At 38.3% G+C, this 27,294-nt stretch overlaps 1 protein-coding gene across 8 annotated transcripts in view; it reads left to right on the top strand.

The window, feature by feature from the left end:
* The window catches only part of OSBPL8 (oxysterol binding protein like 8), a 77,708-nt gene that overhangs the window by 23,411 nt on the left and 27,003 nt on the right, over positions 1–27,294 (top strand). For 2 of the 8 annotated variants that reach the window (XM_056509889.1, XM_056509897.1), the window contains exons 2-4: positions 5,035–5,136; positions 10,389–10,425; positions 14,098–14,226. In XM_056509889.1, coding sequence (XP_056365864.1) covers positions 5,095–5,136; positions 10,389–10,425; positions 14,098–14,226 — 208 coding nt within the window. In that variant the 5' untranslated portion in view covers positions 5,035–5,094. Of the gene's footprint in view, positions 1–4,879; positions 4,919–5,034; positions 5,137–10,388; positions 10,426–14,097; positions 14,227–22,869; positions 23,027–27,294 lie in introns of those variants that run through there. The other 6 variants (XM_056509916.1, XM_056509924.1, XM_056509910.1 and 3 more) reach the window with 5 other exon arrangements.

The following is a 27,294-nucleotide window of genomic DNA, read 5'->3' on the forward strand; positions in this document are numbered from 1 at the left end:
AGCAAAGACCTAGGTAAATTTTTACCCTTCTTGACCTCAAGAAACAACTAGTAAACAACTAGTGTTCTTTTCTCCTAGTGTGTCTTGCCTTTGCTTGCTGCCACATTCTTTAAAGTCAATGTATTATTATGCTTGTGCCATCTTAAAAAAATGTACAGTGTATTCTTATGAGATACTCATCTCAGGCAATTTAAATGCTTCTTCTTTCAAGCTTTAGGAAAAGAAGGCAGGCATCCAGCAGAACTTAGGACAATTTGAAGAGCCCAGGAGAGCACTTCCCCTCTGGAAAGGCTGGGTCAGAAGGCAGCAGCCATTTCAGCACATAGCCCAGTGGCAGGTTGGGGTGAGGCTGAGCCCTGCCTCTGAGGTTTGGTGCTGGAGTGCAGGAGGGCACTGTGATACTATAACAGATCACAGAAGGTACTGCAGTGCACGTGCCCTATCTAATGACTGCAGGTTACAGTCCTTAGGAAGAAAGCTGAAACCTGCCTATATAGTACAGTATGCAGGTGTTCAAGTAACTTGATCCATTGACTAAAAAGAAATTGTATTAGATTCAGGGGTCATCTCTATGTCTTGCACTTTGTGGCTACACCTTGGCTGAAATTCAGGAACTTGTGTGGGGATAGAGGGGACTCTTCATGAAACTCTCCAAATTTAGTGAAGTGTTTGAACTGAAGCTAACCTTGTGTGGGAGAAAGGGAGGAAGAGTCCTTTTGTGAATTGAATTATGATTTAACATTATAAAGATATCACCAATATGGTATTACTGCCACTACGTCAGGGCTAAACTCTTGTGCCTAGAACAAATATCATGTTTGATGATGAGCTTGTGTTATGCTGGCAGAAAAATGGCCTTGCATTGCCTAGTGACCCCTTTATTTAGTTAAACGTACTCTGCAATAAAAGCTTATGTAATCTGTTTAACATAGATAATATGTAAGTCAATGCAGAACACTGCCACATCCACTGATCTCTGTAGGACTGAACAAAAGCTTGCTGCCACAGTTTCTGTCATGGCCAAAGCACCTAAGTTGTGCTACTTTTCATGTGTGGTCTGTGTAACTATATCTAAGAGAATATTGGGTAACAGTATAGTACTGAGACATCCATTTTTATGGCTTTTGAAATACTTTTTTAATGGGCGGGAGTTCTATTTTTGAGTTCCCATAGGACTTTTCAGCATGCATATATATATAGATAGTTAGAAAAGATCCAGTTCATGCAGAGTAGTAGCTTTCATTGATGCATATTTTTCTTTCCTTCTGTGGAACACCTAAGGAGGATTTTCCTATTCTCAAGGTGCAATGAACTGAAAACCAAATTGTTAGAAAAACTACGAATGGCTGAAGCAATCTGTTAAAACCATGGAACCACAGAATGGTTTGGGTTGGAAAGGACCCTAAAAACATTCTAGCACTAATCTTCCTGTCATGAGCAGGGATACCTTCCACTAGACCAGATTGCTCAAAGCCCTATCCAGCCTGACCTTGAACACTTTCAGGCATGGGGCAGCCTGTTCTAGTGTCTCACCATCCTCACAGTAAAGAATTTCTCTCTAATACCTGATATCAAATATAAACATTGCAAAAGCGGAGTAGATCTGTCAGTGACCTGGTGGACTGACCTGCTAATCACACTTCTTTTGATGCAGCCCAGGATACAGTTGGCTTTCTGAGCTGCAAGCACATGTTGCCAGGTCATGTTTAGTTTTCATCCACCAGTATCCTCAATTCCTTTTCTTCAGGACTGTTCTCAGCCCATTGGTATTTGGTATTGGGTATTTGTGCTTGCAAGTATTCGTCCTGGGGATAGCCCCACCCCAATTACAGGACCTTGTACCTGGATTTGTTGAACTGGCATCCTGATGTTCACACATACCCAACTCTGAAGTGCCAAGGTCCCCCTGGATGGCACCCCTTCCCTTCAGCTTGCCAGCTGCACCACACAGTTTGGTGTCATCATAAGGTGGAATACAGATGTTAACAGGACACATTATAGATTGTGTGATGAGGAAAACATTTCCCTTCTGCTTTAAATGCATGTTTTTGGCTAGTTCAACCTTCTTGACAGTTTGTGGCAGCATTTGTCCAGTTGGTTAAGTGCTTTAAAGTAAGTAATGCCTTTGTGAGTGCCTGATTGTATCCATTGTCTATAAAGGAAAAATAGCTGGATGTCATTATGGAGTTATTTTCAAATAATTTCACTTTGTGTGTGCCCTCCTGAACACCTGAGCTTTTAACAATTAAGATTGTGAAGGAGTATTTGTTAATTAAAACCTCAGGCTGACCAAACTGTAAACACTTGTTAATGCAACAGACAGCATCAAAAGCATGTCATGAACATTGCCCAAAGGCTGAAAAAACCCCCAGAACAATAAAATGGTACATTTGGGGTTGTATCTTCAAATTTAATTATTGGATTAGCTAAAATAGAAAAGAGCTTGCTTGCTTGTAGAAGCACCCTTCATAATAACCTGGCTGCATTTACAAATAAGAAAATTCCCCTTCCCTACATTGTTTGGAAAATTGTTTCAAAGCCTTGGGGCTCAGATGGTTAGAAGCATTCTGTAATTTTCAAAATAAATCTCTTCTCCAGTTTCATACTTATTTGACTCTTTGGCAATATCATTTTGCTGAGAGAGCCCTTTTCCTTCCTTTGTATTTATTTTGGCATGTAACAGAAGCAATATTGTTCACTTTCAGCCTTCATTTTGCCAAGAAAAATAAGGCAAGCTGGCTATCTACTCATAAACTAAACAGCTTGGGGGAAGGTAGTTCTTAACCATTTCTACATCTGCTTTACTGTTTAAACATGACCAGGTAGAACTTTTTCTTTCCTTTTCCCAGAAAACTTCTCTGCAGCCTTTGGGAGCATGCTGGATTAGGAGTCTTTGGGACCACAAGTGATCATGAATGCTAAGAACTAGACCTTAGGGTACCTGTATGATGGTACTGCTCTTGAGACTAACATAAGGAAGGGAGTGGTTATATGAACAGATGGAGGAACAGACTACACCAGGACCATTGACAATAAAAATTAAGAGATAAAAAACCTTAAATATAAAAATGGGTTAAAAGTGTTTTAAGCTGAATGTTCCTGTCAACAAAGATCTGTTCCTTTGGATAACTTGAGAATGGTTACAAGTTTGTGTAACTAAAAAAAGCTGAAAAACTGTTTTAAATACCAGTGTTTGCATCTGTTTGTAATGCTACTCATTTTTCATCCTATTTAAAAGAGTTTAGTGTTTCTGCAAATTGAATATGCATATAGTCTGGTGTTGCTGAATTTCCTGCTAATAAGAGAACCTAAAATGGGTGTGTGGGGGAGAGATGACAGGGAATAGACATCAAAAATCATCCCCCAGTTCTGCATCTCATGTTTAGGTCTGGAAGGTAAGGGTTGCAGTGTCTGCTGCTCTGGGAAACAGAGCTTTAGGGTGAATTCCTCTTTCTGTGGTAATGGCATCTTTCCTTTTATGAAATGAAAATTAATAGCTTGATTATCTCCTTTCAGATGCCTACAGTTTCTAATTTACATGAGAACATCTAGCCATGCTACCCAGTTACATGCCACCTCAGTTAATCACTCAGGTGCTTGAGCAAGATCCTCCTCAGTTCATTGGACTAAGTCATAGAAGACTTTTAACTCTGCAATTTTTTAACACACAGTCGTTCTGTTTAACTATTTGTTAATGGTTTCATTTGTGGTTTACTGGCATATGTTGTGGTAATTAACGAGAGTGTATTAATGCTGTCTGTTTTTTCCTGTGTATTCTGGTTATCTGTTTGTCTTTCTCCCATCTGCCTGCATTGAAGATGTTCCTCAGGTTCCCTGGAGGAACTGTGATGTGTATTCTCACCTCACCCTTATGTCTTCATTTAATCTGCTTTTACCAAACCTTGCCATTAGCTCGATGCATAGATTAAGCACAATATGCTAACATTATAGTGTAAAAATAATCACCATCTCCATGCTACCCCTGTTCTTGCACAAGTGTTGGTTTAGCAATTGAGTTTGTAATTTAGCTGCTTCCTGCCCCCTCACCCCACCCAAGACAAAGGAAAGAAGAAGATTGTCCTTGGGCTAGTTCTCTGATCAAACGTTTGCTGTGGCTGGCGGGAAGGGCAGAGTGAGCACAGCTTTGTGCAGGGTGGGACCACAGGTTTTCTCCCTGCTGCATACTGACACTACTGTTTTGAACAGGTAAGCACACAGCTGCTCATCCACTGCTGTCTTGTTTGATGGAGGTCTTGGAGAGAGAGACAGAGTGATGGGCAGTAGCTGGACATCTCAACAGGCATCCCAGTTTGATCTGCGCCTCTCGTGAAAATTGCTTAACAAATCAATGGTTAAAGGGCTTTTTTTTCTACCAAGTTTTGCTTGATTCCTGGGTGTGTGCCTGTCTCACTAATGACTAAATATGCTGTGAATACTAAGATTTATTGTAGGGGTCATTCTCTTGCAAACAAAACTAAATAGGAAATTCTTAGAGAATGAGGCATTGCTTTCTGTCTGTGTGTGGTGACCCCCAGATGAGTGCCCACTGTGCCGCAAGCTGCTGGCTTGTGCATATTATTTAATTTCTGTGTTTTGGTTCCACAAAGCAACACATGGCTGTTTCTGGAGTTATGCTGGGAAGCCCTCAACTCAGGCTGCCCCAGGACAGCTTTGTTTTGTACCCAAACAGCTGGCGTGCACATGCCTGTGGGGCGGGAGCAGTGTTCTGCTGGGAACTCTGGAACAACGGGAAATACAGGGCAAAACCTGTGGCTTTCTGGTTTTTTGCATAACTCTTCCTTATTTGTAGAAGTAAGTGCTTGCCTCTGTGAGTAGTTTTTGTTTTGGCCATTTTAGCTGAAACTCTTTTCTCCATTCCTAAGGTGATTTCTCTGGGTAAATGTTCATGTTTTGCAAGGTACTGTCAAACGCAGAGGTTACCTCTTAAAACAGAGGGAAGAGAAACTGTAGATCTCTACTGGATTTCAGCCCTTGGAATTACATTATTGCTTTTTTTTTTTTTTTTCCCTCTAGGATCTCGAGTAGCAGAATGGAAGAACTCTAAATAGTAGAGACAGAACAGGCCTTTTCAACATGGAGAACATTCCAGTTGATGGGGAACTGGATAGAAATTCAGTGAGTAACTTAAGTGTGCCTTTGTGTAATGAGATGAATGTGAAGATGCTTTTGCAGGGAGAGGGTTAAATGACTTGAATCTGTTCACTTTGGGTTTGGATTTATACTTTTCTGGTGAATGCATTTGGAATATCATTTATCATTTACTAGGTTTCTTGGCAGGAGGGCTGAATGTCAAAATACTTTTGGATTTTGTGTTTGTTTTTTGGATTTTGTCTCAGAGTCCCAAAGGAAAAAGGTATTTCTCTGTCTAATTGGAACTTTGCTAGATAGTGACTGTGGACAATAGAAAAAATAATGTAGTTCTTGGTGGAATGAGGAGCAGAAAAGACAGAAGGAGTGATAATTATGTTTTCAGAGTAATCTGACTTGTAAGAGTTGATAATCTGTACTGATTATAAAATTTGAGGCAATGAATCTCTTTCTAAGCACAATTTAAAAACAGGAAAGGCTAGTGGGTACTATTGTGCTTCATCATCATAATAAATGTTGAAATTATTTAAGAGCTTGGTTTTTCCACAAGCTGTGTCATGTAGAAGCACTTCAATAGCTGAAGCAGGAAATGTTTTATAGTTTCCAAAGCACTACCTCCCAAAGGCAAAATAGGATATGTTTTTCTGTAACTGAGGTGAAGGTCAAACTTAGCACTTCATTACTGACAAACTTTATTTATGATAGTCAGCTACTATATGGAGCTACTAATTTAATCAAGTGTTTTATTACTGTTCTTATCTTAAATGGTGAGTTTGGAGATAAACAGTTTTGTAGTTCATTAGGAAATTTTTTGGCTTTTTTTTGTAATGAATGAATTCATTGGTTTGCTGCGTGGCCCATGCATTTATATCCCAGATTCAGCATGCTATGAATATCAACTGTCAACTGTGCAGTAGGGTATTTTCATTTTTAAAAAAAATGCTGTCAGTTCAATTGCTGTGCTCCTTGTTTCCTCAAAATAGATAAAAAAGTACCAGTTTACAAAACACTTCAAAGTAACATAAAACGTGCTACTTTTCTTTTTGTGACATGCCTTCAGAATAGCATGATCTTAAGAAAGTACCTCAAAAATGAGTCTGTTTTACCAAGACTCCTTTGGAAGAATGCTCAGTGTAAGGATAGATTGCCTTTCATCCTATGTGCTTCTGAAATATCATCTCTGATGATATATTGTTATAGGCTACTCTAAGCCTTTCTTATCAAAATATCAGCCAATGGAGTAATCGTCTGTTTAAATTGCAGTTACAATGTCAAATTTTGTGTGTTGCACTACAGGTGTTAAAAACGTTTTTGAAGGCTTATTTGGTAGTCTAATATAAAGCCTAGTGTATACCACAGTAAAAAAAAGTGAAAATTAAATATTAAAAATACCATATGTATTTTAAGAGAGATTGACCAAGTAGTTTTGAAGACCTTTAGTTAATGCAAATCCTGACACTTCCTAGAAATCTAAATTTTTTAAAATCATGTTTAAAATTTTTCAGTATTCCAGACTTGGCAGTGCAATCTGTTTGTTTGGGTTGTTTTTTTTTTTTAAAGTTCCTTTGTTGTCATAAAATTCATTAAATACATGTGTTGCAATGTGCATGAGGAGCACTGATCACCTTTTTTCTCTGATTTTTAAGTCATTTGGGATGTTTCTAGGAAGTATCTGAAAAAACCTTTTTGGAGGTGTCAGCTTTCTAATTTACTTTTTTGGCTTGCTTGTAAAAAAAAACAAGAGATGAGGAAATCACAGACCTTAATGCTGTGCTCTTTCCAGAATCAGTATACAGAGAAAAGTCTTAGATTAAATACTCTTCCTGTCTAACAATTAGGTTGATATGTTCTGAATATAAATTTGAAGACAAAGGCTGTGACAGCTCAGCAAACACTTTTTGTAGTCAGGCACCCTTAAAACAGTGCAAAATAATAGATGCTTTGAGTTCTTGTATGAGAACAGTTTTTTTTCTACTTTTCTATGAAATAATTTAATCAAGTCTCATTGCCCCAGAACTTAGAACATTACATGGAAACGTACAGGATAAACCATTCTTTTTTGAAATATATTTTTAGTCATTTTTAGTCACTTCTAATTTTTGCTAAGACCAATATTCAGTTTATTATTTGCCTTTGATATAACTTGTACAGTCAGTGTCAGTCCTTGCTACTTAATACATCAACAGACATAAAAATACCTTTTTTCCTTGAACCATTGAATAGAGGTTCTTTTTATTGATCAGATTTGGTCAGTTATCCTGAATTTAAATCTGAGTTAATTTTAATGGTTTACATGTATCAGAGACTGCCTTCAGGGAAAGTCTGTCTTCAGCAAGGTGAAAACTCAAATTTGGCTTTAGAAGGATCATTTAAACTATTAAAAATTTAGCTGTATGTTTTGATTGTAAAACCAGTGTTTTTAGAAAACTTTTGTAATATCAGATTCTGGCATTCTAGCATGATATATGCTTTTGCTTTTACCCTAATATTCAACAGGAAAAAGATTTTGTTTTTTAGAAGAACTTGGCAGATATTACTTTAAAGTTTAGTAGCAGTTGTTATAAACTTTGTTTCTGAGAAAGGAACATCTAAAAATAGTGCTGCCGTTGTGTACAAACAATTACACCTGTTGTCTCATGTGATGCTTTATATTGCTGGTTTTGCTTCTAAGCCTTAGTCAAAAACTTTACTGGGAGAAGGACTAGGCTTCATCTGTTTTGGTAGCAACAATTTAAAGTAATTGTGCCTCTGTAGAAATCAAGTTGATCACATAGTGTGGAGAACTGTCAAAGGGCTTTTCTGTAATCTGTAATCAAAGTCATTAATTATATAATGTAAGGATAAGGGTAGGCTGTGCCTCTGGGAATATGTGTATGTTTCTTTTAATTTTGTATATTTAGAATAAGAATTGTGGGCAGTGATGGAATTTTTGAGAGCATTCTTTTCGGAGAAAGCCCTGAAGTAGGGAAACTGTCGTGGCTTTTTCTCTTAGTTGTTTGGAACCCCAGTCTACAGTGATATAAATTGCAGATGAAGGAGGTGCAGTAAGTCTTTGGAAAATAAAAAGGTCTTTTTGGTCAAAATACTTTCATTTCAGTACCTTAACATCTTGCACCAATGTTTAGAAATATATATTCTGCAGGTTTTAGGTAAATGCACAGACCCAAATACCTCTGATGGAGAGAGAGTTGACCAGCAGCAGAGAGAGTTTGGTGTATAAACAGAATGCCAATTAAACAGAAGATCAAGGACAGAGTTAGACAGGCTTGTGTTTCAGCCTCTGGCATAGGAGCTGTTTGTACCAGTTCATAGGATTAACCATGCAGTGCTAAAATATTTACATGAAAAGCCCCTGCACCAGCTCAGGTGACGGGTTGCCCTGCTCTCTGGTGTCATGTTGTATCTTGGCCAGGGCTGCTTGCAGGGCAGGCAGTGAGACAGGAGCTGCTGTGGTGCCTTTTCACTTATTCCTTCCACACATCAGTATGCACTGCCAGTGAGCAGTGGCTGAGCCTCAGGTGCCTCTGATCCCGTGTGTCTGTTTACAGTGCATTTCTCCAGCCCCATTCTCTTGCCTTCCAACTCCCAGTGACAAATAAAGCAGCCCAGTGCTGAATAGGTGCTCCCAGTCCTCCAGTCACTTACTGGATCTCTGTATGATTTCTGCAGGCTTCTTCTTATCAGCCACTATTCTCTTGAATCTAAAATCAGCATAGAGTAGTATGGTTTCAGTCTTAACATAAACTGTTTCCTAGTCTGCAGTATGTTATCTGTACATTAAGAATAAACACTTTGCCTTGAAAACCATTGAATTCTTGAATACATTTCATGTACTACTACCCAAACCTGTCTGGTAGGTTCATGGGTTTCACTCTTGGACCTGAATTTAGTCTCTGACAGGAATAGAAGTATATTTGCCAACTTTGCTTATATTTTATTTCAGTTTTTCCTATTCAGTAAGGTCCTGTTCCAGAAAGTGCAGAATTATGGAAGAAGGGTTCCCTCACCTTTCCGATGATGTGTACTGCAATTGCTATATATTCATTGCAGTATTTCACATTTGTACATTGCACTGTCAATTTACAATTTAACACCCTTAGGCAGATGTGAGGGATAAAAAAAAAATCAGTGTTTTGAGGTTAGGAGTGCAAGACAAGATTCCTGCTTGCAAAGATTTTGATTATGATTTTTTCTTTTTTATATTTCCTGCTGTTGAGTCCTGATAAGAGTGGCAAGATTGGATCTTCTTTAAAGCAGAGCAAGGATTTTGCTACTTTATGGAGCAGAAGTTTTTTATTTGAGATATAGATAGATATGTCATGTTTGGATTTCTTTATCTTTAAGGAGGAAATGTTCATGCCGATAAGTGTTCTGTTCTTTTCTATTATTCACAGATTTCAGATGCAGTAAATCTTTAAAGACATAAGTGGAATTTGCCTTTTATCTGTACATGGCTGAGCACAGTGGGATCATAGTCTTGATTGTGGTCTTGGTTAGCAAGCATTTAAAAATGATTCCACATCAAATATCAGAAAAGCATACAGGCTATTACTGTGTGGTTACCCTGCTTTAGTGCCTGTATTTGATGCATTCAGTGGGAGAGAAATTTTATGTGACTTGGTTCTATGGAAATACTTGGATATAAAATATCCTCTTAAATTTAAAACTGCACTGCTTGTCTTGCATCCTAAGCAATTTCAAGTATTATCTGTGTTTGCAGATGAACATAATGTGGCTGTTAAGTTTGTGTTTGTAGGCAAAAGCAGTTAGGCTTTTAGGATCTAGCATTAGTAGTGCTTGCACATTACTTACGGCTTTAAAGGTATTTTTTCTCTTCCAAAACTTTCTGAAAGTGGAGTGGTTTTGGAAACATTTTGTGTTATTTGAGCTTTCTTCAGGGTTTCAGTCTTTTGAAACCACTCCAGCTTAAAATTTCTTTAAAAATGCTGTGTATCAAGTCATACAAGAGCTAAATTGCTGCTGGAGAGTTTCCACTCAGAAGAAGTATGAGGCAGTTGCTGTTTACTAATGATGGCTTCTAATAATGGCTTTTCTATAAGCATATTTGTCAGATTTGTTGCTTCAACTTTTCTCAACTGTGGAGTCCCTTGAGATCTTGCCTTTGGCATTGAGGTGCATGTTGTATTTTAGTTATGAACTAACACTGTTTTCATTGTCCTTCTTTCCCGCTGCTGCTGCTGCTTTTTGTGCACTTGCTTCTTCCTGGCCTGGATTTTTATGTTTGCTGTTCTTCATTCCTCAATTGTATGTGTACACAGCATCATGGTGAGAACAAAGACTCTCCTGGACCATCAAGTAAGTGACTCCTCTCTCCTACATTGTGTTTGCACATATGTTCATTGTAGTTAGCATATATCTTTGCATATAGTTGCTGGCATAAATACTAGGTTTTCTTCTGTATCATAATTGAGAAGTTGAAGTGAAAATTTGCTGTTGGAAAAGTATTTTGCCTGGCATACCACTCATCCAAATGTTCTCTACCATAACCTTTATTTTTTTATGGGGAAAAGTGTATTATTCACCTCTCCTAGTCATGGCCAGGAAAAATAAATATTTTCTATTATTTATCTGGAAGAGAAAAAGCTATTTTTTTTTTGTTTGATATGAAACTTTCAAATGCTATTGTAGTATAGATAGTAAAGATATGGAAATAATGGTTCAGAAACAGGTTTTTTTTTTATATTTGGGTTTGTCAATTTCTAGTGCTATGTGTGGCTCACTTAATTTCAATAATTTTACATATTCAGTATTGAACAGGTGCACATATACTGTAATTCTTCATGATTGGATCTGGTGAGGTGCTGGGGAAAACTTCAGATACATGTATGTGCTTAAACACAGCCAAAGACTTCCTGGTGCTGTTGGTTTGTGGGCATTAGTCTGATTGGCAGAGTAATTTTTCCTGGGATTAAGAGTTTGTGTATGTGGGAAAAAGAAAGGTGCAGGCACAAATTGTTTCTTTTTGCTGTGAGAAGTCTGTGCAGAAGCTGTAGTCTTAGCTGATATGGCTTATTAAGAAACAATGTTGAATTGAGTTGTAATCAACCTCTTCCTGTATGCGGTGTCTTTGTGCTTTTTTTCAGTGGTGTAGGCACTTTCACAGGCTCATTATAGAAACAGAAGTGGGAATCTGACACTTAAGATTATTTTTATAGCTTTATCTGAAATAAAATGGCTGTAAAGACCCCAAGTTATGTGCCTTCTAAGATATGAATTGTACTGACAAGTTTTTATATTAGTGATTGGTTGATCAGTATGATGAACATGAGCAACATACGTATTCTCAACTCTCAACAGCCTCTAAGGAGTCACATGGAGGCTTTGATATTTACTGTTTGTTGTTTCTTCTCTAAAATAATGGCTTGTCTTCTCACTCACTCTGGAGCTAACATCTGAACATTAGGATGAGGCATTTTGCAGGAGAGAGGACAACTTCTTCCTAGTGGCTGCTATGGTGTGGATAACTAGTTCTTAACTGATTTATTTCCATTTGTTCAGTACTTTTATGATGCTTTCTGTAAATAAGGAGATTTTAAAACTCTCCTCTCAATCATTCTTCACCTTTATAGGTGGAATTTCTCAAAAACTCACTTGGTTTGGTAAGTTTACCTTCAATCTGCAGGCACATGAAGTGCTTGCCACATGGTATTCTGTATTAGGTGATACATAGGCTCTTTTTCTACCAGAGATTTTCTGACAGTTCTAGGAGTTGTTGCAGGACCTAATTGGCGTGAAGATTGTAGTCCCGTTAGTGTGACTGAGTCACCACTGCTGAATGTAGCTCATGCTTTAGTAACACTCCTGTGTAGAGCTTGCTTATGCTCTGGGTTACTGGCAAGTGCTGCCTGAGAAATTACTGCATTGTGACAGCTTAAAGAAACCTTTGGAATTCCCAAAGCTTAAAGCTCAAAGAGCTAGCAATGCTGCATGCTGCCCTTCACCAACAAGCCTTCTGCCCAGGGTGCTCAGGAGAGGGTTGCTAGTGCACCTCCTGCTGTGGAGCCCACAGTGTCAGCTGCTGTGGTGGCACAGGGGCTGCTGGAGGCACCTGTAGGGCACAGTAGGCTGAGAAATCCCATCCCTGCAGAAGCTAAGTGGCCAGCAGTTCATCAAAAGGAGTTTTCATCTAGTTGGCTAAAAGTTGGTCCTCCTTGAAAGTTGGCCCTGTATACCTTAAATCTTTAAAACAAGTATAGCTCACTGTCCTTGCAGCAACCCATTTTGTGCAAACCTGTGAAGCAGCTATTTCCTTACCTCCCTTTTATTTTCACATACAAGACCTGTGGTACAATCCCTTCCCAAGACTTCAGCCCTGCTCCCCTCTTTCCCTTACTTGTTGCTGAACAATAAAGAGCTAGTTTGGTACAACAAGAAGAGCAAAATCAGATACTACTTTGCAATATGAGCCTTCTGGCACTAATAGACTTAAACTCAGCTGGTAAAATGAGCTTATTGGCCACCTTGTCCATTTCCTCACATACTTTTCCTCAGCAGCAGTTCACATAGAGCATAGTTTGTCTGGAGCAGAGCTTTAGATAGCTTAACTGATGTAGAAAAATAATGCAGGTCAGTGTACTGCAATACTTGCATTCTTCATAGAATCATTTAGGATGGAAAACGTCAGAATCACGTCCAGCTGTTAACCCAGCATTGCCAAGTCCACCACTAAACCGTGTCCCCAAGTGCTGCATCTATACATCTTTTAAATACCTCCAGGATTGGTGCCACTTCCCTGGGCAGCCTCTTCCAATGCTTGAGGAGCCTTGTGGTGAAGAATTTTTTCTAATATCCAATCTAAACCTCTCATGCTATAACTTGAGGTTGTTTCCTCTTGTCCTGTCACTTGTTACGTGGGAGAAGTTATTTGGATCTGTGAATCTATTTCAGGTAGATGTAGAAAGCAGTGAAGTCTACCCCGAATCCCCTTTTTTCCAGTCTTAACAACCCCAGCTCTCTTAGCCATCCTCCTCAGACTTGTGCTCCAGACCATTCGTTATATTCGTCTTCCTTGCTCTTCTCTGGACACTCAAGCACCTTTTTATTTTTCCCTACTACTTTGTGGTCATTCCAGGTTTTGCTACAAAATGTTTCCACTACTGTAGTAAGAGTAGTGATAAAGCTAAGAAGGCCTTTGTACTTTGCAGAGTCCATCCAGAGAATAGAACTTGTTTGGTTTGACTCAAATCTTCTGCTGAACTTTTAAGGAAAGCTTGGGAACTCTTAAAATCATCCATGTTGTAAGTTCCAGTCTTTTCTTTAGTAAATATTGCGTGTTTCCCTCTTTGAACAGTATATCTGCTTTCACAGGAGAGGTGTTACAGAGACAGTCATTCTTTGACTGTGAAAAAGGTACAGTTTTGTTGTGTGCAGCTTAGCAAAATGTACAGAAAGTGTAAAACAGGATGGCTGGCCAGGTGATCCTAGAAATAGGTAAGAAGAGATCAGACAAATCTTTCAGACTGATGTGGTTCAAGGAGAGTAACTCTTCTGCTTTAAGCCTTTGCCTTGACAGAATTTGTACATGATTTGTGTTGCTAAGACTTGTTTCTTGTGATGTACATACAGACATTTATCTTAGCTTTCTGGGATGTTGGTACAGCTTGATCTGGCAAGCTGTTTCATGGGTTGGCTGAGTTGTGGCTGGTTAAACCAAAAGCAATCACAGAAGTGGTGAAGAAAAGAAGTATTTCAGAAGATAACAGCTCAGTGCTGATCTGTTGAGTATCAGTCTTTCCAAGCTTATGGTAATTTTTGTTTTCATCTTTTGCCTTATGTCTTAGACCAGTCTTACTGGCTTCTTTTTGCCATCCTCTCCAAAGCAACTATCTGGTTTGAAAACCTCAGTTTTTAGAATGTTTTGCAACAGAGCAGTTGAATACCAGTTTCATAAATAGCAGTGAAGTTCTTAATAGAAATCTATGTACAAGCAAAGAACATCATTGAATGAGCATCCATTTTGTATTTCAGCAGTCGTAACAAACAATGATGAACAGCCTATAACTCCAGGAAAAATGAACCAGCATCAGGGGAAAGAGGCCTATTTTACTCCAACCAAAGAGTTACTCCAACCATGTCTCAGTCCAGGAACTGCCCATGGTAAGACAAAGTTATTTTTACAGATGTTTTTAAAGTACTTTAATTCTGACATTAATTATCTATTCCAAATATTGGTCCAAAACCACTGCCTTTTACAATAAAGAGGTAAGTAGGAAAGCATACTGAAATTTTTTATGTGATTATTTGTATCTTTATGTGTTAATCTGAAACAGGAAAAAATGCATGGTGTGATGCACTAGTTTAAGGTATGCTGTGATTTGTTTGATATGAGAACAGTCCACATGATGATAAATGCTTATTTGTGTGTAGTCCTGTAAAACCCATGGTAACATTCTTTTCTCAGTATTCAAGTTGTCTTTATGCAGCACTGTTATGATGTACCACAGGTGGAACTTTTGTGGAAAGATACTTCAGCAATTACTTCTACTGAAAGATCATTCTCTTTAGAAAAAGAAAACAAAAAGTCTCAACACTATTTTATGTCAGCTTTCAAGTGCTTCCTCTGCCTTGCTAAACCTGTTGAAAACAAATTCTGTGGATCCATGAGAACTGACTCGATGGAAAGTGAAACTCATTAGTAGACCTAACATGCTGATAGACCATTCAAGAAACAAGAAAACAAGCAATAGTTGCTCTCCTTGTGGTTATTTACATTTGAAACTACTTGCGTTTATTGCTTAGGAAATAATTGGGCATCTTTCTTGGGGTGTGTGCAGTTCTTTTCAGGCTTCTAAAATTAATATTCTCTTCCCTTTTACTGTTGGCAGCCGTACTAGTCACTCATGCTTCCTTTAGTTTTTGTTACGAGTAGTGTTCCTGACATGGTCTTGTATTTTTAAATGTTTTTGGTATGAGTCTCCCTGCTTATAGCTTGCTTTTTCAAATTATACCAGTGTTTCAGGTAACTTTGAATTCTTTTCCAGTTTTCCCATTCAGTTCTACTAGACAAGAAAAAACCTTTGAAACAAAGACAGTTGTTGCTGTGCTGAATCTGATAGTATTTTAGTGTCTTTTAAAGTTATATGGTAGTATTTTTGGTACTACACATAGCTAGCTCGGATATATTGTCTATTTCATGGTGTTATCTCTCACTGGAAGAGCACTTGATGTCCTCTGGCTTGTGTCAATCTTAGTCTGAAAATATTTTCTGTGTAATATAACATTGATCCTGAGATGGGCTTTTAATTTTAATTTTCGTGGATTTAATTTATTCCTGCCTTGCCCATCAAGTAGATAACTAGAGTGTCAGAATAGCCTAGTCCTGATCATAATGCTGCAACTAATGTGTCTTGAACATACTAAATTATTATACTGTGGGTTTTTTTTGCTCAATATTTTATTTAGACTTGTCAGACTTGGAATGGGACCTAAATAATTCAGTAGCCTTTGATGGAAATTTTAATGAACTTGGAGAGTTAGCTTTATGTGTGATGCTTTGCTTATGTTTGTGGGATGGTGTGTCTTTAGGCTCTAGTGGACAGCATGGCCTTGCCAACTCACCAAGATCATATTTTTAAAGTGTAGTGCATATACATGTTAGTACTGCTAAATTATCTTTCAGTTCCAGCAGCTGACACACAAATAGTATGTATGATGCTAATTTAGCTCATTTTCTGTGTTTGCAATCAGTAGTTAAAAATGTTATTAACTGTTATTGAACAAACAACTAAACTTCTGTTGAGCTTAGTTTTGGAATGTTTCCTTTTTTAACTAGCATAAGTGTGACCAAAAGGAATAATTGACAAAATTATTTTATTGCAGTTTTAAAATTAACATTAAAAATACCAAGTACAAGACTGCATGTTCAAAAGTTGTAGAGCAGAACTCTTGCTTGCTGATGTCATCTGTTTATGTCAAATTATCCTTGGTAAATTGTATTCTTGTAAATCTTACTAATTTGGGCATACTCATTTATTTCTTCCATAAAATGAATTAATGCAGAAATAGTGATCACATAAAATTTATGACAAAAGTCAGCAGTCTCCTTATAAATGATTAGTAATTTTTATAACATAACAATATTTTCTTAAAACATATTTCAAAATTTTAATGAAGACAGCATAGATGCTTAAATTGCAATATTTTTGGTAAATAGAGGAATCTAGGTAAGACAGTATTATAGCTCTGTAATAGAATGCTTGAAAATGTCAGACTTTTCTGTATTCTTCATGTCTTTATTTAGAACATCAGTGAGATGTGGATGAGGTGAAAATGTAAGAGTGTGCTGTGTGTGCCCAGGAGTAGCCTGACAAGAGATAAGAAACAGGATCTGCCTTTATTTTCCAGGAGAGCAGTAGTAGTTGTTAATTCAATTTGCAATGCAGTTAAAAACATTCTGTGTTACATGACTGAGAAACAGAAGTGGCTTAGGCACAGGGAGGAGTGTTGATAGGGGAAACAAAATCCCATGTCTGCCAGTGATGATGATGATCACCATGAATTGGAAGGAAGTGAAGGTGATTTTGGGGAAGAGTGAGGGCATTTTTAGCGGTCCTAAGCTTGTACTTTAAACAGCTCCCGAAGAAACATTTAAAGGATGTGCTAGTCCTAGGATTTTAATCCAAGGATGCTGCATTTTTTTGAGAAAATAGGAATTTAACTATTTTTGTATGTGAGAGAATGTGGAAAGCAAATAATAGGCATTTTCAAGCAATAGGTCCTAAAGAACAGTTATTAGCTGTTGAAGGGATGAGATGCCTTTGGAGCCTTAATGACCTAGATAATCTGACCAAACTCAGATGTTACTGACTGTGTACCCAAGGCAACTAACAAGTTAAAGCTAATTTGTTGTTAACCTGTGCAACTTGAAGCTTTAAAAAAAAACCACATTTGTTTCAGTTGTTTGTCTCAGCTGACAGCAGGAGCGCAATTTGTTACACTGGGCAGTAAGAAAGGTCTTGGAACTCCTGACTAGTATCCCTGTTCTGGGTTCCTGATGGTCAGTGTGCAAGAAGCCCTGGAGATACAGCAGTGTGTATCCTCTTAACCAGCTGTCAATGGAAGACATTACTGTAGACCAACAGAAGGAAAGATGCAGCCATGTGACAGTGAACTCGAAGCCTTTCAAAGTATTAGCAGCTCTACCTGTGACAGGCACTTGGCTGTGGTGCTCTGGGCACATTTTTGCCAAAAGGTCACAAGGGCCTGTTCTTTCATATGGATGCATGAGACTGCAGCCACAGCAGAGGGGAACTGCCTTGGAGCTGGAGAGGGAAATCCCACTTACCCTAATTACAGCAGATAGATGCATTGAGCACAGGAGAGGCTGTAACTCCACTGGGAGCTGATCACTGCATAAATGCCAGTTAGTACTGTTATTTTTTTTCCAAAGCCTCAAGTAGACCTTTAACAGTTTCTTCTTTATCAGTGAGACAGACTGATGGGAAGTTTAAGTGAAGTAACAAGGCACACATCCTTAGTAATAAATTGTTCTTACTGTGTCAAGATAGTAAGTTATTTAGCCATTCTTCAGCTTCTCTATTCAAAGAACAGATATAGTGAAGGGAAACAGGAGACTGCATGAAATTACTTCCATGACTAAGCTTTTTCTTAATACTTCGATATTAACAGTGATTGTTGCTTCTGAAGTGAGGCACCTTCTCTGCAGAGTAAATGCATTTAATGTCTTAGAAAAATAGCAACACTTTGCTTTCTTCTGTCACATAAGAATTCTTTCTAAAACCTTGCAAGCCCTCATGCTTGGAGACTCTTGGTCTTGTTGTTTTATTAGGATGTATTTTAATTTGTCTTGCCTTGCTTTTGATGATGAGCGAGTATTTTATAATCAACAGTGTGTGGCAGCTGCGGGCACTGGTTGATCTTCAGGTGGCATTAGATTAATGCCTGTTGTCCTGCTGCAGGGTCCTGAGCCTAGGGTCATGGCTGGTCACTTTTCAGTTTTTCAGCGGAGTATGGAAGTGAAGCCCCAATTCCACAAAACCATATATCTTATTTGGGGTAGCTTTAGTGATGCTTATCTTAAATGGCATGTGAGTGAGGCTCTGGTCACAGCAGGAACGAAGGAGCTTGTGCCCTGAATAATCTGATTGTAGGCTGTGTTATAAAACTGAGTTTCTTGTATAATGTTTTAAGTTCTGCTGTGTGTTGCTAGTCTCCTGAATACATCATCCTGACATGCTGCTTTCTTACTGTCATGTGTACTCTGGCACATTCCTCGCTGCAAGTCATTGTGTTTATTAGGACTTGCCATTTCAGAAATGCTACTCCACCCAGTATTTGTGGCTTGGGTAAATTGCATATACTGCTTTCTGTGTGGGTTATAGCTTTATGAAAGTGTGGTACTGGGTTTAAAAGGCACAGCAGGGCTGAGTGCTGTAAAACATCTCAAGCAAGTTCTCTTTCTTCATGATGGTCTCTGCAGGACTGGCCTGCTTGAACCTGAGCCGTGACTTTGAGAATTTCATAAGGGTTGAGATGACAATGTTGAAACCTGAGCAGTGAGCAAAGCTATTTACTCCATATGGGAGGAGCTGAGCAGGCTGTTAGCAAGTGAGGAGGTGCAGCCAAGTACAGTTGCCAGCAGTGCCTGGGAAGCCTTGGTGGTCATTCATCACCACTCTCAGGCTTGCCTCTGGAATTACTTCTCAGCTAAACTGCACTGGACTTGGAAATACCAGAGAACAGAAGAGTATTTGGTGAAAGAAATTTGCTTCTCTCAACTGCTCTCCAACTTGTAACCTCATGGTTTAGGTATAATTTTTTTTTCTGAATCAAATATCAGTGCTGAAGGCAAGTATATTTTTAATACCCTTTTTATTAAATAGAGAAGAACCACTTTTACTTCAAATCCACATTTGAAAATCAAGTGTTGGATAAAACCTTCCTAGATATGATAGTCTGCCTGTTTTCTTTTTCTGTTTTCTGCATGCTGCAGAAAGAGTGTGTTTATACTGCATGTAAAGAATTATTTATGACCTTTTCATGGACTGGGGGGAGAATTCTTCTGGAAAAGGCAGTAATGTTGAAATGTCAGGGCAAATTACTGTCAATTGCAGGGCAACTCTAAAAAGCTCCTGCCTTCCTCTGCTACTTCCTCTTTCCTTTTTCTCTAGCTTTCAGAGTTTGGTTTTAAGAAGGTTTTGGCTTTTCCTTGGGTATCTGTAAGGAGAATTTTTTTTTTTTTTTAATTTTTTTTTTTTTATATCACTAGACATAGTTGTGTTACTGCATCAGTATCACTTTGTAGAATGTGCTAGTTATTCTAAATTTCTAAAATCTCTATAAAAATTATTATTATACTGAAATTTTCTCATTTGGGTAGTCCAGATAGATTTGCTTTGAGTTCAGTTTCATTGAATTTATGCATTTACAATTTAGAGAGGTCTTTTTTTGTTAAGATTGTGGTTTTTTTCAGCTGTAAATATTTTTCCATTGGAGAAATGTTTTAAAACTAAAACCAGACTTTGTCAAAAGTGCTCACAAGTTGTCAGAACTCCACATATCTTCTATTTGACTTTGTTTGGTAGACTGAGATTTTACATTTTGCTCCAGGTGATATCCTGGAGGAATGTCTTAAGCACGGGATTAGGATTGGTTTTTGTGCCAGCATTTACTATTGAAGAAGCCTGATTCAATATCTGATGTGAGAAATGTGTTCTGTCCTTTAGAAAAATATATACATTAAATAAGTTTTCCTCCTCTAAATTTAGAGATTGACTGAGAATGGATTCTTCCCCTGGTGCTCCCCCCTGCCCTCCTGCTCTGAGATACATGAACTAAATATTTCAGTCAGGTTGGGATTTCTGTCTTCCTACTGATATAGGTGTTCTATAAAACAGAGAAACCAGGAAACTATTTTTCTGTTTCAGTGGTATACTTAGTCTAGTGCCTCATATCATGACTTAAACTTTTGTTATGAAAAAAAACTCATATTCATGTACAGATACTGTGTCACACACCTGATGCCTTTAAGCTAAAGCAGATACTTCTCTAGTTATGCAGGCTTTTCTGCCATGTCTTACTTATGCAGTTGCACTTGGCTGTAGTTCTATTTGTGAGTATCTGAAACCGTAAACTTCTTAGCTGTGTATGTGAGTGCATTTTTTAAGTATATAAATTCTTAAAGCACTCAAAACTAATACCAAAAGGATAGAAAGCTGCCTGGAACGTTAGTCTAAGATCACAGTCTGTTTCATCAGTAGATGACCTATTCTGTCTGAATTTATTTTCAGGAAGGAGAGAAGAAGAAAAAGGATGTATGGGATTTTTTTTGGTCTTTGGTGGGGGAAGGGGTGAGGAGATGGAGGAAGCTTAAATTAGGTTTTTTTTCTTTTCCTTCTCTGTTGTAGTGGTGAGACAGAGTGATACGTTGGTAAAAGCCTCAGAACCTGCCTCTCCTCTGTTGGTGTTGAGTTAAAGCAGAAGGTGCTTTAGAATTACTGGATAACAACTTCCTTAACTGGAGAGAGCATCAGAGAGGGGAAATGTAACATTATCCATATTAAAATTCTTAATTTTATCTACCCAAAGAGTTCAGTTTCAGTTCTAAATGGAGAAAAGGGCATAGGAAGGAGAAAGAGGTATTTTAATCTCTTCCTGTTTACAGTTTGGCTGCATGAGCAGTGTCAAGGGATCTGAGAGGGCATGGAGAGAAGTAAGGGAAAGGCTTTCAGGACTATGTTGTTTCCCAAAACCCCTGGGAATACAGGCACTCCATAGTAATGTGAACATAAGGTGGCAGAGAAGACCTAGCTGTGAAACAAGCTGGTGGGCTGGCAGGTGGGGCCAGCAGCTGGAGGCAGGTACAGACCAAGTGTGTGCAGGTGTCTGATGGAGGAGCCTCCCCTCCCTTTAGTCTGTGTGACCCAGCCATTCCAGTAGGAGAGAGACATGGAAACAGCCGGGTACCAGTGCCAGCAGTGTTCTGGGCAGGGTCACAGCCCTGACTCTCTGAAAAGGGAGATAACAGCCCCATTAACTGGGCAAGGTAGGTCTGTAATGAGAGGATACAGTTCCTTCTGTGTGTAAGGGGAATTCCACTGTAGCTTTTCTTGATTTTATTTGGAAAAAAAAAAAAAGAAAATGCTTATTCTGAATAGATTTGGACCAACGTATTTGCTGTTTTGTAGTTAAGACAGATTTGGAGAGGTGATATGGAGCTGTGTTTATTAAAACAAACAAAACAACACAAACAAAACCAAACAGGAGAAAAAGATAGTTCCTCCTTGTATTTCCTCCTCATTGTCCCATTGCTCCACTCCTTTAGTTTTTTAGATGCTTTTTCTGTTCGTTTTGGGATGTCTGGACAAGCACTGTTTCAGCTGAAGGAAGCGTGAGGGACAGGATTGGATAAATGGAGACAAGCCTGAATACATGATGCTTCTCCAGTTTTTCCTACTCCCTGTGCTTAAGTGCCTATCCATGCCTCATCTTTGGTTTTTTTCTGGTACATCTTTTTACCTTTTTTATATATTGGGAAGTTAACTACACTTCTTTCTATAAGGAGATGAAGTAAATAGTATAATTTGAGGATTAATCACATTCATGCTACTATTGATTTAATTTATGGCATATGATTCACTTTTTAAGAAAAGGAGGCCTCTAGTATGAAGCAAGGTAAGAACTCAAGTTCTTATTTTCAAGGCAATTCTTGCTGTCCTATTGTCCTGGTTTTTAGTAGAAAAAAATTCAAAACCTTTTTGTTTTGTCAGCAGTAAGGTTTGATGGGGAAAATGGGACCAGCAGAGAAACTGCAAATGGGAAGGAAGTTCCAAATGTGCAAGAGAGTGGCTGTGAACACTAGTCCTTGTGGCAAAGAGGCTGCTGGTGTGACAAGCAGTGGATGAAGGTGGTTAGGGAGAGATTATTTGACTTTATTCTAGTAGCTGCCAGCAGGAGGAGTTTGGATCAGCAGATTTCTAGTCTTGAAGCAGAGTTTACTGGAATATTTATTATGTTTAAAATTTAAGGTGGCCCATTTAAGTGTTTTATTCATTGAATAAAATATTTGGGTCATTATTAATAAAAAGCCTTTTTTGTGGAGGTTATGTAGGGCAGCTCTTCCATGACTCAGACTGGTTTGTATATAAAAATATGGGAGAATTTTAAGAAGAAATAGCAATTGCCTTACCTTTTAAAGAAAAATAAGAATTGAAGATGTAGAGGCCATGACAGTCAGTTGATAAAAACGAGTTAGGTGAGTGCCTGAACAGGAAAGTTCAACTTGGCTGCGTAATGCAAACAATTGACTCCCTTTTGAGATTCCCATAGCATACCACAATATCAAACAGGGAAGCCACATAGCTCATGAGTTGTCCTTTGTGCAGTATAAATTTGGGACTACAAAGACTAACAGGAACTCCATTTAAGGATCCTTAAAACAGAAATACTGTTTTTGTGTGCTTAGAAATGAGTAGGACCAAAACTGAGGGGTAAAAACAGATAATGTGGTGTGTTTCCCAGAAAAAAGGAGCTGAAGCAAAGCCATTCCTCTTTAAGCATCCTGAGGGCTTTGATAGAGGAGTATAGTGTTGCTTGGCTTGCTGCTGATTTGGCAGCCTCCGTCTCTTCACTGCATTTTTCATGTGCGCCCTTCGTTTGTTTCTTTTTTTTTCTGCTTTTGTGTCTTACTCATCAGAATGTGAGGTAAAAGGCTGCTACTGCAACACTCTTGCTCCAAGCAGCTTATGCTAACCAGCTTTCAGAGAGAGCATAATCCTTACACAAACACCTTAACTCATGAAGGAAGAAGGTCCAGTGCGACGTAGGTTTTCTTCATGTGCTGGGATTTCGTCGGTGTTTTCCCCAAGAGCTGATGGCCGAAAGCTCGTCCGGAATGCTTCGTTTGGCGGCTATAACGAGCTCTCTCCTGCTTTACCAGGTTTGTTTTGGTCTTGCGTTTCTTAAAATGTACAGAAGCAAATATCATTTCCACCGCAGACTTTCACACTTGACTGAAGGTAATGTACTGAGATGTCGGTAGAAATGAGAAAAAGTATCGCTTGTATGCATTTAGATAACGGCTCTTTGTAGTGGCAAGATTTGCAGACAGGGAAACTGTAAATTAGCTTTTACACTGCCACAAATCTCACTTGAAAATGCACTGTTGTATTTGAGACTGACTGGAATGTTTGTTTTGGTTGTTTGGGCTTTTAGGACTGAGGTTCTGTGATGTGGTTTATAAATGCCTTCCTCTCTTGTACTTTCCACTGGCCCCCCCTCCACCTCCCCCCTACCACACACATAATAGCTCTGCTTTAAAATTGTAAGGTACAGCAGAAGGTTTTCATTTAGCTGTAACTAGTGGAAAATCTGCAGGCTGGTCATCAAGGGTTTGACATAAAATGACAAGATAGAAAATGAGAGCTAAAAACATAGCCTTGCTAAATTCTGTAGTGCGAGATTTTGACGACTTAGAACCCCTGAAAGGGCTTTAATCTCCTTTAGCTCAGATTTGTTGTTTCCTGAAAATCAGTACTGAAATATTGAAATGAATTTGTAGGTCATTGCACGTCATTGTTCATAATGTGCACTTCTGACGTAGGCACCTGAATTTCAGCTGTTTATTTCAGAAAGCCTCAGTGCTTGAAAATGTGTTACAAGGTCACCCATTCCTGAAGAGGGACATAGTACAAATCGTGCATTCTTTCCAGAATTGCTCTGAATGTGTGATTTGTCTTGTGCATGCGCAGAAATGCACTTTATTGTGTAGTCCTACAGGGCCAGGATGTTGGGGGGAAGGAAAGGGGGAATAAAATAGTTTTCACTTTCTATTGCGTGGCTCACTGAATTTGTTAACCCTGGTTCTGAAACCCTGGAGCAGAGTTGGGTGCAGAGCATGGGGGAGATTGCAGACACCATGGTTTATTAAACTTGTTTTATCCTGGAATGTTTCCTTTCACTCTGTTTCAGGAAATGATTAGCCTTCTACCACGAGTCTAACACTGAGTTTTATTCAAGCTGCTTACGTAATAAAAGATCTCAAAGCTTGAAAGCATGGGGTTGGCAACTAGCAGATGCTTCATACCTTTAAAATAAATATGAGTAGTCTGGTAGTTAGTGGGGGAAAAAAAGGGGTCTCATTTTGTATTTACTTCCTTTCTGTATAGAATTCTGCAATTAAAGCTGGTCACTGTTCATAAGCAGACAATGAATGACTACTTAAAATGCAGAACAAATGGAAAACAAGTTTTAATGAAAGATTTAAAAAAAAGATTTAAAAAATGCTTTGTCTTTTGGAATCTTCCATATATCTCTGAAGAATTTCAACATTCCTAACATGCTTAATGAACTTTATATACTCTTTCAGATTGGTTTAAGCCAAGAGTAATTGTCTGTTTTAAATATATTAATGTATAATTACAGTGATGACAATCTTTGGTTCTTTTTTTTATTTTTTTTTTTATTTTATATGGTGCTTACTAAAGAAAACACTAATGTAAGAAAATACATAAAAGGACTTTGCTTACTTTTCTGATTACTTTGCTTTTGAAGTCCATGGAGGAATCTGAATTAGTTAATATGGGATTGTACTTTTAAATCTGGTTGTCAGTAAGCTTTTGAAAGTCAGTTAAAAAGATTGTGGTTCCCTGTGTTCAATTCTTTGAAAAGATTTTTCCTTTTTTCTGATGTGTTTATTATATAGCACCAGTGTTGATAATTCCCTCATAGTTCATCCAGAAGCGTTTTCCAGCTCAATTATTTGTTCCTCAAAACTGTACTTGCACACCAGCAATCAAATCAGGCTTTTCCTTTCTTTTCACTTGGAAGTCAGTAATATTATTGCTTGGATTGCTATTTGTGATCTTTTCATGCATTGCATGATTTTTTTCTGTTTTTTCTGTATGTTTGAAAAAGAGCCTCCAGTGGATAGTAATTATTTCTTTTATGGATAAAATAGGTCTGATATTAAAAAGTAACATGCTTATTTTCTGATGTATTTTTTTCATGAATCATAATTGCAGATGGCATTTATTGAGAGGCACAAAACCAGTATTCGAGATGTAAGAGTTATATGTGGTTGGTTTTGGTTTTTCTCTTCCTTCAAAATTGACTGAAGGGACAGACTGTGGGTGCAACTTCAAAACAAATACGTTATGCTTGAAAAATCAAAATCTATTACATAGATTTTTTTGAAACTGTACCCTGCCACAGTCTTTATCCTAAATACTCTTTAATTTTGCACTGTATATAGCCTTGGTTTTTGTCAACAACAGTGTTTTGAAATTTGTTTGGTTTTTTTTTTGTTTTTTTTTTTGAGGGCGGGGGGGGATATGGACTTCATAACCTGTCTCAGTCTCTAAAGCAGCACTGTTTGATTTTGTTTCATCAACCTCTTGTATGCAAGGGTTCTGGTTCGTCTGCCAGACTCTTAAATCTCTCTGAAAGCTCTTAATGAGTTTTAATGCAGATTTAATGCATGTTTTGGAAGAACTTGCAAATTTTGGAATAACATGCTGGGTGCTCACAGTAGGAATGCACTAATGGACAGTTTCCCTTGGCTTCTGAGGTCATACTGTGAACTATGGCTGACTGCTCTGGCATTGGGATCAGCTTTCAGAGCCCATGGCACCTGTGCTGTTAAGATAAGGAAGGTCACACTGGGAGAAGGTCTGTTAAGATATAGTGTTGCTTTGAACGCCATCGCTGATGCTCAGAACTGCTTTAGAGAGGACAGTAGTGGTGCTCCTAACTCTAAAGATTGCTTTCAGCATTGTAGATAGAAAATGATACATAAATTCAAAGGATTCAATAGAGAGGAAGCTGGAGAAAGGGACTGTCTTCAACACCTGAATTTCTACGTTGTGAAATGTGGGCTCAGGTTATTTCATTAAAGGGCTGCTGATTGACTTACAAGGTGGGAAAGAACAAGAAAGCTAAAACATTAAGCCCAAAACCACTACTGATAAATATTGAAAAACTTGAAACACTTTCTTTTTATTGCACCCTACTTCTAACTTCTTGTGCTCTGGCAGTCTCTGCTCCAGACAGCTGTGTGTATTGTGAGCTTGTTCCTCTACACAGAGAGAGGTTACCAGTAGGATGCTGGATGCAAAGCTGGATGGCTGGGTTTCCTCATGGACTGAGACGGGGCAGGGCAAGGTGTTCCAGGAGGTACAGCACCCTGACTTGGCTTTGCTAATGAACCCCTGAGAAAGCCCTTTTCTGTGCTGTGGCTGAGGAGGGGAGCAGTCCCTGTGGTGGATAAGTCTATCAGTCAGCTGGCATGCACACCTCTCCAGCTCAAGACACTGAAAGCAAGGAGGTGAAATTCATAGAAATGAATTTCCTGAATTTTGAACTGAACTTTGTCCAGTTCTCTGGGATGGAATAGTTCTTTCTGGTTTCATTTCTTCTTGGTGATACTGATGCTAAGCTTGCTTGTGAAAATAAAAAATATATGTCTGTTGGACAAGGGTGTATAAAGTCCTTAAAACTGTTGTGCTTTAGAAAGCAAGCTTGAAATTATAGCTTCTCATCTGTGAGAACAATCCTGACTTACCACTTCCTTGCTGATTTCCCCTCACTAAGGCTTCTATATGTGCTATTAAATAAAGAAAAGTGGGAAGGTCGTTAGAAAATGTCTGCATTGCATTCAGAGGGATTTGATTCCTTTTGAGAAATTTCATTTGGGCACTGGATAAGTGCTGTGATTCTGGTTGTGTTTGACTGCCTAAGTCTGGCATCGAATCCAATAATTTCTCAGTGAACTAAGGCAAGAGTACCCTCTGAGGCTTTAAACAGCCTTTGTTTGTTTCATGCTGATAACTAGTGCTATAGAAAATGTGCTTTTGCATTTGGTATTATATAGGAAATGTGGCTTCTGGTGTCTGGATTTTTTTTTCTTTGTGGATTCCCTAGTACTACAACTCTTCTGCCTGTCAAGGTACTTCTTCCCTGTTGTCAAATGGTCTTCTATGTTATAGGTTTCCATTAGCTGAATAAATCTATTTCAGGGGTATTGGAAGAATTTAAAAATGAAGGATTTAATGAACTTTGCCCAGGTGGGGCTTCTATGAGGATGGTGAAAGTTGTTTGTAATGACACGTACAGTTTCCTTTCTGTGAATGTAAAATGAGATATTTTAGTGCACTATATGATTTTTAAAAATCTGGTCTTAAAAAGGAATGTCTGCACAAATGTAAAGGA

The sequence above is a fragment of the Oenanthe melanoleuca genome, chromosome 1A (genome assembly GCF_029582105.1).
Source record: "Oenanthe melanoleuca isolate GR-GAL-2019-014 chromosome 1A, OMel1.0, whole genome shotgun sequence".
NCBI classification, from domain to species: domain Eukaryota; kingdom Metazoa; phylum Chordata; class Aves; order Passeriformes; family Muscicapidae; genus Oenanthe; species Oenanthe melanoleuca.